This window comes from Copadichromis virginalis, linkage group LG1 (genome assembly GCF_057382275.1).
Source record: "Copadichromis virginalis isolate Kocher_CV1m ecotype Utaka linkage group LG1, C_Virginalis_male_GT1.1, whole genome shotgun sequence".
Lineage (NCBI taxonomy): Eukaryota > Metazoa > Chordata > Actinopteri > Cichliformes > Cichlidae > Copadichromis > Copadichromis virginalis.
The window spans coordinates 12,877,843-12,890,220 of NC_140618.1; the positions used below are offsets into that span (position 1 = coordinate 12,877,843).

Genomic DNA, 12,378 nt, shown 5'->3' on the forward strand with positions numbered 1-12,378 from the left:
ACTGTGTTAACTGACAGGATTTTATAGCCAGCTGGCCTTCGCTTTAACAATTAAGGAAACAAAACATATTATTATTCAGGATCTAAAAGCTTGAATTTTAAAGATCTTGATTTAGCCCATCCTTTACATTTGACACTTTAAGTTTTAAAGTTTGCAGTTCTTACACTTTTGACAAAGGAAAACTCTCTTGCTGCAGGATAATCATCTGCAAATTGATTTTTATCACAAACTGACAACATTGTTGTTAGCCCTTTATAAAACAGAAAAATATAAAATGTCTTATACAATAATTTCTTGGCTTCTACTTATACCTGTGTATGAGGGTGCCTGCGTGCATAAAGAAAACATGATTGCTGTGTGCACAAAAAAATAAGAGCGATCTACAAAGAAAAATGTCTGTGGTTATAGATCTCTTTGATGGTTTTATTTGTTTGAAATTTGCACAATAGAAGAAGAGAAAGTACACAACTGTAAAATGCAGTTCATAATGCATACGCTCCTCTCCGGGTCTTCATTGTTGGTGATACTTTTATCCTGCTCAATCGCCCAAATATAATCATACCCTCTTAATCACAACAATCCAAAAATAATTATGGTTTTCCATCAATAATCTGACACATCTATTCCTTTCTTTCTATAAATATTTTCATAATTACCACTTGTTCGTCAATTGTTACTTTTAAGATTGGGCTTTTTGTGCTTGAAATATGGCCGAAATCACTAAAAGGCAAATTTTCAAATCAAACTACTCTGTGTGCTCAGAAAGTAAAACAGGGTGTCAACAGGAATATCGGCAGCATTAGAAATATATAAGTGTTATTCTTAATGGTGAATGCCTGCACATTTACCTCAGTGATGAATAAAGCAAAAATGTACCAGAATGATTACAAATGCAACAAATGAGTAAGCAATGTCATCACAGGAAACAGAGAACGTTAAATTACATTAAGAATACAGAAAGCCACTGTTGGCAATCATTTAAACAGTTTTAAACAGCAAACAGTAGTAATAAGGCAGATAACAGATGAGTGTGTGTATGGATAATGAGCATCTTGATATTGGCAGTTTGAAGACTATATAAGTATCCTTAAGGCTTCTATGTCAATGACTGTGTAATGACATTCAATACAAAAGCTGCAGCCACAATGGACAAATACACTCTGAATAGGCACTGATTAAAAGTTGAGACTCAGCTCTCCAAGCTTAAAATACCTAAATACTACAACATATAGTAAGTTAGCAAATGCACACATTTTACCAATATAGTGGCAGCTTCTTGAAACCCGTCACTGTACACTATAAAACATCCTCAGTTAACTACTTTTATTTTCTAATAAGCCAAAAAAAGCAACACAATATGAACATCAACCCTCATAAAGGTGAACTTTTCTCATAAGTAAAATGACTGTGGGGTTAATTATCCAATTTACACGGGAATACTTCTTTAATGACGGCATTTATGTTCATTGTACCTACGCGGACACTTCATTAGGTATATCTGGCTAGCATGGGCTGGACCCCCGTTTGCCTTCGGAACAGCACATATTCAACAAGGTGCTGAAAACATTCCTCAGCTTGTTGCACAAGCTGTTGCTGTGTGCAACAGCTTCACACAGCTGTTGCAGATTCATCACCTGCACATCCACAATGTGGAGTTCTTAAACCACTGTATCTCAAAGGTGCTCTATTCAATTGTAATGTAGTGGCTGTGGAGCTCATTTGAGTATAGTGAACTCATTGTCGTGTTGAAAAACCAGTTTGAGATGATTTGAACGTCGTGACAGGTCACCTTATCCTAATGGTCGTTTATCATTATTTAAATGATGCTCGTGTGGTAAGGGGCCAAAGTGTGCCGAGAAAATGCCAAATTCTATCCCCAGTGTAACAGCTGAAATGAACACTCCTCAGACTGAGTAACATTTCTTCAGTCTTTTTTCCCCAATTTTGGTGAGTGTGCCGAAACTGTAGCCTGTTCTTAGTTGACAGGAGTTCCAACCAGTGTGGCATTCTGCTGCAATGTTCAAACTGCATACCTCAGTTTTAAGAAGTGGTTACTGTTGCCTTCCTGTCAGCCTGAATCAGTCTGGTTATTCTCCTGTGACATCAACAAAGCATTTTCGCCCAGAGAACAGCAGCTCACTGGATATTGTCTCTTTTTTTGGACCATTGTCTGTAAACCATGGAGTTGGTGGTGTGGGAAAAATCCCAGCAGGTCAGCAGTTTCTGAAATGCACAGACCAGCTGGGATTCTAGCACAAACAACCGCGCCAACTTCAAAGGCACTTAATCACCTTTCTTCCCCATTCTGATGCTTGGTTTGAACTTCAGCAGGTCTTGTCTACATGCCTAAATGCATTGAGTTGCTGCCATGTGATTGGCTGATTTGGTCTTTAAAAATGAGTTGAACAAGTGTGCCTACTAAAATGAATGCAAACTGTTCTGTTCATTTAACTGTTTTCATCTAACTGAGCTGCTTTTAATTGCATCAAGGCTTCTGCTGCAGTAAACCTTGTTGCTTTGTCTCTATGAGCCATGGCTCACTACGAAACACAACGATGTAGTACTTAGAAGTGGAAAATTACAATAAATCAAACCCCATGATGTTGGAAACCTTGCACAGATTTCCAGGATCATAACTGACCCCACAACTTTCCAATATCCTTGCCACATCAATGTGCCAATTCATGAAAAAAATAAAGTAGTTTTTGCCATTGTGATCTAAAAAATGTTCACAGCAGCACTGAATTTTAAAGTAACAGGTTTGCTATGTGCCTCATTCTTTTTTAATCTATTTTTATAGTGTACAAGTGAATGGTTTCAAACATAGCTGGAGAGTTAGGTGACGTGTCTATTCACTGCTACCGAGGCCTTCTGTAGCTATATTAATCTTTTAATATTTAGAGTCCTTTGGGGCTGCAGAGACAAAACACACAGTAAGTTATGATACTTTCATCTACAACCTCTCCCCCTCTTGATGGATACAAACACTTCGATCTACCAAGACCGGCTACCACGATCTGTGGAGACCAGCGACACAGGAATGAGGAAAATCATTTCAAAATAAATACATCAGTAGTTCTATGTAAAAAGAGACAAAGACACTTCTTTCCAGTAGGTTTAAATACTTTAAACTAGACTTGCTGCTTGCTTATTAATGACGTCTGAGCATTTTGGTCAGTTTAGCAAAAGAAAGGGAGTGTACTTAATAAATACTTAATAAATACGGCACATATCGACTTATTGCAGTAAGTTTCATGTGAACCTGAAGCTCTTAACATGTTTAACCAGGTAATTGAGAACAAATTTTTGCTAATTGGATTCAGCAGCTTTCAAAATGAGCCCGAATCAATTTAGTGTGTGAGATGTGAAGATCGCATACTTCATAAAAAGTAAGAAACCAGCTGACTCCAGCTAAACAGCAGGAACCTCTTACAGGCTGCATCGCAAAATGTCATTATCTTACATGACTTTTTGTTTTGCCACAGGGTGACAATTATTCCACTTATTTCCAGTACAGAACAAACATAATGCAGAACTCTAAAGCATCCCTTCCTCCAAGATAAATGCCTGAAGCACTGCAGGTGGAAAAAGAGAGGGGAAAAAATCTCACCCACTTTGCATAATAAGACATGAAGGATAAATCTGAAAAAAAAATTATTTGAATCATTTCATTTTCTCTTTTTCTTTGCAGTGCACAGCTTCTGTCATTAATCGCAAATTAGGGTGCTTTGATAAGAACCTGAACTGTAGTGTCTCTTTTATGCTGCTTATTTAAATCTTTAAATGTTAAAAAAAAGAGAGAGTGAAAAACCGCCTGAGGCAATGTTTGACTGAGCAAGTCTCAAAAACAAAGGGAATAAGTTAAAGTCACTTCTACCTTTGATATATTTCAATTCAAATGTCTGACACCGAGTCTGGCTGACAGAAGGTTTTAGGAAATGTATCTGTCTTGGCAAAGTGAGGTTCACAGTCCTCATTAGTGCCAAGACTCTCTCTTTGCCTCTCCCTCTGACTTCTTAAATCCATGAGATATCTTTTAAGAAGTCATAACTACACAACTAAAAGACCACAACAGAAATCTGCTATAGATTTAATATCATCAACGCTCACGGCATCATTTGTGGTCTGCAATAGTGTCTGCCTTTTTCATATACCGTAAAACCTTTTCACCATATAAAAACTCTTTGTTTGACACTCTGTTTGTGTATGCATATATGAAAATCTGCTACGAGGAAGCTTTAGAGACGTCATAGTCCATGATGAGCTGCTTGATATATGAAAGTTTTTCGTGGAGATACTCGCAGTGTTTCTTTTCTTCCCGGTAACCGGGGAACTTCTGTGGAGACAAAAAAAAAAAAAAAAGGTGTATTATTAAAAGAGTTTTACATGGTTTTCCTCTATGTTCACGCCTACAAAACTTACATAGTAGACAGGTGGAAATCCTAAATAGAGCAACTGCAAAAAACCTTCTTAAACTAGTGCCAGCCTACACCATACAATCCACATTCTCTCAAATAAATAAAAAATAAACAATTAACAATAAATAAAACGATTTCTTTCTCAACCACTAACATATTGAGGATCAATCTTAAAGATTGTCTTTGTTTAGTTTAGGTTAACTACTCGCTGTTTAATAAAAGCAGCTTTCACAGAATTTAATTGCTTAAAAAAATCAAGCTATTTAAGCATTGAAATGTACATTTAAGACTATAAGAGCACAAAAAAAGAGGAGCAATAGGTGATAAATCTGAAATAAATCTCAAATATGTGAACTACAAGAAAAACGACTTCAATGTGTCTGACTTACCTTGCGATACTTGTTGTACTTTTCTAGTATTTGGTCTTCCATTGTCTAAATGGTACAAAACACAAAGTTGTTAATATTAGTTTCCACATAGAGACTAACAGTCCAAACTGAGCACTTGCATATCTGCATATATCATGTACCTTATATTCTTGAGTACCAGGGGACAGGCTCTTGATTTTAGAGCCCAGCTGAATGAACATGTGAGTTATGGTGGCAATCCGGGAATGGAGGTCTTTGTACTCATCATACTCAGCGCAGAAATCCTCCTGGTACTGCTCACGTTGCTCTAAACTTGTTATGGGGCTGTATTTTCTATAAGTAGACACAGAAACATAGTGTGTGATAATGTAAAGACCACCACAGAAGATAGAAATAATCTTATGCAACATTGAGCCTTCAAGAGACTCTCTTCCATATGAATTCTTTCCTAGAGATACAATCACAATATTTTTTGTGCAAATTTCTAAACTGCCCATTTCCCTAATTTCGTTTACTTCTTGTGTAGTACCTCTTTCTGCCACGAGATGGTAGCACAAGCCTACAATGTCATCCTACACAGTTTGTTCTTGAATCCTTGTCATCTACTTCATTGAATCACCTTGTTGTTGAATTGTGCTATACAAATAAACTTGCCTTGCCTTGCCTTGCCTAAACAAAAGCAAAAGATTCTAGCAGGTCATCAAAAAATAACTTGAAAACATGTTCAGACTTACAGCACATAATCTGGCTTCTCTTCAGAAACCACAGTATTTGTTATGTCAGGATCTGGAGCAAGAACGTAAGAAAAAGAAAATATCATTAGCTGCAGTCGAATCAGTACAGTCATCCATGTGGATCTTTGCCATTGTCTGAATATTAAGCAATATGTTTTTTATTTTGCTAAAAGCCACAGTGTGTCTGTGTGTGTGTTCATCTCTGCCTCTGTTCAGACTAGCTAAGAGCCTGTGGGTGTCAGGAGACCTCTAGGCTTAGAGACCCAAGCTGTTGTTGAGTCAGTCAGCCACATAACACACTGAGGACTCAAGAGGGGGAGCTTCAGGAAGCACATACAGTCATGAGATAATACTGTGCTGATACAGCACTGGGTTGCAAAGGGGGGACTTCACATGCACTCACCTGCCCATTTATTAGGTACATCTGTTTAACTTTTTGCTAATACGATTATCCAGTTGGGTTTAAATGGACGAAACAGCGCCAGTGCCAAAATAAACGAAGTAGTTTAATTTAACACGAGAGGCAGCAATGAAGAAGGGGCATTTAAATCCAGCTGACAGGAATTTGGGGGAATGTTGGATGAAAAAGCAAAACTACAATCACTGACTTAATGATCTGGAAAACATTACAAGATGTTTTTTAGTTTTGTTTTTTTTAATACACAGGGGAAAGAAGGCCTTACTGTCAAGTTTGTCTGGATTCTTCTCAAGCTCATTATTCGTCTTTAACCAGTCAGTCCTATGGTCGTCTTTAAATTTCTCGCGCTCCTTGTCCTTGTGCTTTTTCGATTTCTTCTTTCTGTGCTGGCTGTTGGCGAGCTGTGGCTGAGCGCAGTTGGAGTCACGCTGGGTTGGCTGGAGGCTGCTTACTTTGGGTTCTTGCTCCCTGGTCTCTGAAACAGGCGTGTCAGAAGTGCTAGATAGTTTGTGCATTAGAGGAAAGGAATTATGGCTCCCTGGTAAACCATTTTGGTTATCAGTATGGTTATCTGTCCTTTGAAACTCAGTCTTTGTGTGGAAACTTGGGTTAAGGGAAGGAGTTGCATCATTGTGTCCTCCTTTATTGTTTAAGAGTCCGTTTACAGCTGGCTGCTGTTGTAACCTCTGGTCTGTGAGTTTTTGTCTCTTAGCTGCTAGTCTTTCCTGTGAGTCAAAAGGCACAGGGCGTTTCTAGGGAAACAGACAGGGAAAAACAAAAAATACATCTCTGAAACATTTTCATACAAACTTCATGAATAAACTTTAATTCCAGCAGACAAAGGTAAAGACTAGAGGGCAAAGGGCACACATTTACACTGACGTAAAGAAGCAACATCCGTTCAAAACCACATCAACCACTTTCACACATACTGAAAGGTAAATGGAGAACAATACAGCCATTTACCACTGCAAGATTTTTTGCTATGCTTTGATCCTCTGACGTCCTTAGTACTGATGGGTTTGGTTGAGGATTTCGCGACTGGTTGCCAATATGTGGCTGCAACTTCCTATCAAACAGAAAGAGAGAAAAAAAGCAATCAGACACAACCAAAGCACCTTTGGGAATTTCATAAACACCTAGTCTTGCTGGTTTACAGAAGCCCGAATATGGCCGAGCTTAAAGGTGGAAAAGATTCTCTGTATAGCAAGGACACACACGGTCTGCCTCTGAGGGCTGACTAGCACCTATACAGAAACACGTCGGAGTGAAAGATGATGTGCAGGAGACCTTACTTTTCTAATGCGGCGAATAACAAGTGCAAAATGAAGTTTCAATGATTCAGTCATCATCTTGTTATTTATGAGCTAACACCAGTACCACTGGGGAATTAATACATAAGATATATCAGGCATAAAAGTGAAAGGGCACGTTTACGTACAGCACGTTACACAAAAACAAGCTGTTTAATGAGAGCGCATAACTTGCATCCATCTGGGACCCCCTGCCTCTAGCCCACCTGGCCAGCAGCCGGCTGACAAGCTGCTTCTCCTCCTCGTTGTAGCCTGGCCAGTCTCTCTGCACATGCCTGTAGAAGTCATCTCTCAGTGAGTAGCTGCTGTCTTTGGGGTTCAATTTGGCCACCTAAAGAAATATCACACAACACACAATGTTAATTCAAATTCCTATTAAAGTTAGAAAAAATGTTATTTATTAGTTACTCCATGCCAAACGGTGAATTTTAATGTGACATTCACCGTTTTTTTAGCTCCGTTTTTAGTCTCCACCGGCCCCAGAGGAAAGCATCTGCTTCAATAGCAGTTAAATATTGCCATATGTTCAACAGTTAGTCATCAAATTTGTTTGCCAGAAAGTGGTTAGAAAGTAGGGAATAAGAGGTTATTTTTTCCTGGATGACGCACACATTTCTACTTCTTAATTAAGACAGAATTTAAGTCATTGTATTTTGGCTAAAAATCTCAGTCATACAGACTCTGGCTGTTACTGTTAGGAAGGTTGGAGCTCTTTCTGACCAGGCATATGCCTCATTTAATGTCCTCATGTAACAAACCTCTCAGACACACTTCTTTCATCTGATCAGTCATGTAAAAGTGAGGAACATCCATTCTCAGGAAAAGTAGCCAACACCTTTATTTCTTTTAAGCCTTTTGCAGAGAATACAAAGCTGCTGCCTTCAATCTGTTGTGGCGACAGGATTCTGCCATTCAAACACACCCACTGCAGTGACAGAAAGCACCATGCAGATGATTGGAATAAAAGATGAGGGTTTTTTCTTGGTCACAAGAGTAGCCAAGTCATAAGTGCCTTAACCTTGGATTCATGATAGCTGTGGTTGCAAAAACACTTTTAGTCATACAGAATCTCAGTGCTGACCTCTAAATGCTTTCCTCGTGGATTTATGGGTTCAATCACTCATTTTGAATCATATCGGATGAAACATTAAGTCCATTTTACATATTTTAGTCATTCTAGCTGTCAAAAAAAAGGAAAAAGGAAAAAAAAGGAGTACCGTATAATCCAGGATGTGGTCAACTGGTATTGACTTGTGATTGAGAAGCCATTAGCAATGAATGCCGACTGGATTCATACAAATCCAGTCCACAGATTACAACAAAAACATCAAAAAGGGTTAAAAATTATCTTTGTGGTATTTTTTAATCCTTAAAATATACCAAACCTCTTTTTTTTATTTTTAACATGTCCTCACATATGTAATAGCAATCGATATCAACGTGTCTTATATTCCGCCTACTAATTTGTCAGTAAGTTGGGCTTCTTGCAAACTTGTTTCGATTGGGATAATAAAATATGAAATGGTAGAAAAATAAATAAAAAGACTACTCAGAAACTTAAAAACACAAAAGCCGCCACCACCTGGATCCATTATGTGCTAAACCCGAAACATCCACATTCCTGAAAAGCAACAACACCTTCTCAGCGTTTCCGTTTCCATCCGAGCGTCCCAGATTTTTTCCCCTCACATTCTCTAAAGACGTCTATCTTTCTGAAGCCTCCAGACAGAGGAGTCTGCCCAATAGCAAACAATCTCTGAAGACACAATTACAGCAGCGACCTAATTACTCCTATGCAGTGAGACAAGAACCACATGCGTGTACAGACATCAACTAGCAGAAGGCCTGCAAAACACACAAACAAACATCACTTAGGAATAACTCAAAAATATTTACAGGAAAGCAAAAGAAACTTCTTAAAATTAGATCCCGGCTTTGATTAAAGCACAAACGGTGCTGGTCTCTGTCAGCACACACATTACCACAGATCTGTGTTGTTCAGAGCTTTTAAGTGCCTTTCAGACACTCTGACAGTGTCAAAATGTATTGTTTTTTTTTTAATATTAAATATAGTAGGGAAACACATACTTGATTTTCACAATGTGATATTAGTTGAATGTCAGGCAATGGCCATATATAATGTGCAAAAACAGAGCCAACACAAGCACATTTGCTTGGCTGGAAATGTAAATCACTGTTGTCTTGGTATAATGTGCAAAACCATAGCGTGTTTTTTAAAGTTTTATATAATGACAATTAGGGGTGTTTAAGGATGTTCAGGGAGTATAATGTACAAAGTCTACATTTGAAAAAAAATATATGCATGAGATGCTGCGCTAGGCATGCGTGTGTGCCAAGCAGCAACCGGTGCAAACATGTTTACATGATGATTAAGGGAAAGAAATGTTTGTTTCTACACTCATTTTCCCCCTTTGGGACAATCTGTTGGAGTTATGCATTTTCAAGGTCATGATGGCTTTAAGTAAAAACCATACACTGTATATAAAAGATGGAAGTAACCACCGCATCATTGTTTACTGGTTATTGAAACCACCAGCTGTCCGGGCGATCGTGGCTCAAGAGCTGGGAGTTCGCCTTGTAATTGGAAGGTTGCCGGTTCGAGCCCCGGCTTGGACAGTCTCGGTTGTTGTGTCCTTGGGCAAGACACTTCACCCGTTGCCGCCTGGTGGTGGTCAGAGGGAACTCTAAACCCTGCTGTTGGAGCTTTTTAGAGCATTTTAATGAACAAACAGTATGGCCTCCTGTGTGGTACGCATTATCCACGTTTATACTTCAGTTATGGTGAGTCAACTTGTATTATACTAGTATTGTACTACAAATTATATCTTTGTCTGAACAGTGCATCCACAGAGTTAATGGGTGCAGCTTTCTTACCCAGAAATCCCCTTTTGGATCCAGAAAACCAACATGATGACACTGCAGTGGCTAAATCCATCTTTTGTTACACTCTGTGGCCTCTGCATGGATGCAATTGCTTCAGCTTTTGTACATTTTGTCTACAAACAGTGTTTCTAAGTACCTCCTCCAGTATGGCACCCAGCTCGGCCTTATCTTTGGGGCTTGCTCTTTCTCTTTCCAGCCACAGCAGCAGCTCTGGTTTTCTGTAGGGTTTGAGAGCCAGCAGGTGGACGATGCGATCCTTCAGGGGCTTCTGCATTGAGGTCGCCATACTGCCATTCCTCCGGTTATTGACAGAGTACTTGGAGAAGCTGCTATCTGAGGCAGGGAGTGGGCCTGGCCTCTTCTGGTACTTGACACATTTACCTGAACACAAAGTAAAAGAACAAGATCTACGATGATGCATCAGTCCGCCTGTGATTTAGGATGGATTAACTTAGATGACATTACCTCAAAAGATACACACATTATGTTAATGAATCAAATCAACATCTAATTATAAATACTTTGTATGCCTCAAGGAGCGGGCTTATAAAAAGCAGGATATTTCACATTTTATTGCAGGTGGCAAAACAGAAGCCTGTTTTGCATCAAGCAGTTTTGAGAACTACCTGAAGAGCTCCTCGTTGAACTTCATACTCTCCTTTCTTTCCATCTGTTTGCATTCATATTGCTTATAGAAAAGCTGAATCACTGTATTAACCAGCCAGTGGCCAGGAATGCAACATTAACTTTGTTTTTCTTGTATTGCTGTTTTAGCCTCTTGAGTTTTCTCAATATTTTTTGCCTTCTTGTGGATTGCGCTAATCAGCTTCACAAGTGTTTACTTGACATTGTTTTATATTTTGCCGTCCAGTTATAGACAGAATGGATTTTAGTGTTGGTGTTTGCATGTTGCATGTTTATTTTTTTGGCTATAGTTAAGAGTTATTGGTTACTTGACTCATGTTTTACCAAGGTTAATACTATTTGTATTGCTACTATACCAATCACAGTACACCTACATCTCTCAAAAGGTCCTCTTATGCTGGTAAACCTATAACCTGATAACCTTTTCTGTGTTAGGAGCTAAAAATGTAGTTCTGAGAACAACAGTTTTCTCCAGTTGATGCAGTAATTGAATTCAGTCTACATACAATATAGCACAAGGAAAACACCAGGTGCATGCCTTTGAGATCGGATTGCAGTGCAGTTTTGTTCTGTTCTTTGCATGGCTTTGAATCACAATTTAGTCTGCCAGGGGTCTTTTATGTTTTAAAATTGGCCAGATTATCTATCATCATTCTTTGTCTGATTTCCTGTCTTTACTCCTTACCTGCTCTATGTAGCTTAATTCATATTTTATTAAAAGAAAAAAGAAAAGAAAAGAAAAAAAGGAAACAAGGGGAAAAAGACAAGAAAATACAACTATGCAATTTTAAGCAGGGATACACTTCTGGGACAATTCTGAAATACTTTGTGGGTCATCCTGTGGAATTACAAGCACCGTCTTACTGGGGTCAGAATGTAACACAGCCACGCCTGGTGGATTCCTGAGGTTAGAGAGAGAGAACCCCAGCAATCAGACAATCTCCTATGCAAGCTGGCGACTGTGGGAAGAAAGAGCTCCCTTTTTACAGGAAGGAATCTCCAGCAGAACAAGGCTCAGGAAGGTACAAGGAGAAAAGAATCTTAAGGCAGTGAGATCTGTGCTAATCCCATTACGGGTTAATCTGCGCTTTGCAGGTCAGTGACAGGAAAAGAAAAAGTAAGTCCAACAGATAACTTCATGCATATGTACTTCTGTTAGTCATTTATCATGATGAAAATAAGGAGAATTATGTTATAATGTCATGGGGATTTATGGTGTGCCAGATACGTGCTTGATAGGGTTTGGCTTTCTTCCTAATAAATTCTGTGAGAGTTACAATTTATACTGCTTTGTCATGTTCACCTTAAGATCTGATGTTACACAATCCATGCAGTAATCTGGTTTAAACCAACTACAGTTGCAGCTTCCCTGGAGCTTCAGCACTGACATGGGGGTCCAGGACAGAGCCAAGAAAAAGTTTTGCATAACCGCAGCAAAGTTTAGCGAACAGGGAAAAAACACAGAAGGTAGCTTTCAGGTCATAGTTAGTAAAACCTGCACGTCCCATACAGCTCTCATTCTGCAATAATCTTTGTTTTAGAGACATGGCTCCATTAACTATACTTTTCAGTTGTATT

General features: G+C 38.8%; 1 protein-coding gene across 1 annotated transcript in view; it reads right to left on the minus strand.

Moving 5' to 3' along the window:
- Window positions 1-402: 402 nt before the first annotated feature.
- The window catches only part of LOC146718423 (RNA polymerase II elongation factor ELL-like), a 41,041-nt gene continuing 29,065 nt past the window's right edge, over window positions 403-12,378 (minus strand). Inside the window, exons 5-12 of the mRNA XM_085451322.1 lie at window positions 10,292-10,536; window positions 7,458-7,582; window positions 6,905-7,007; window positions 6,204-6,690; window positions 5,521-5,572; window positions 4,948-5,119; window positions 4,808-4,852; window positions 403-4,336 (exon numbers count right to left, since the gene is read on the minus strand). Coding sequence (XP_085307448.1) covers window positions 4,226-4,336; window positions 4,808-4,852; window positions 4,948-5,119; window positions 5,521-5,572; window positions 6,204-6,690; window positions 6,905-7,007; window positions 7,458-7,582; window positions 10,292-10,536 — 1,340 coding nt within the window. The 3' untranslated portion in view covers window positions 403-4,225. The remainder of the gene's footprint in view (window positions 4,337-4,807; window positions 4,853-4,947; window positions 5,120-5,520; window positions 5,573-6,203; window positions 6,691-6,904; window positions 7,008-7,457; window positions 7,583-10,291; window positions 10,537-12,378) is intronic.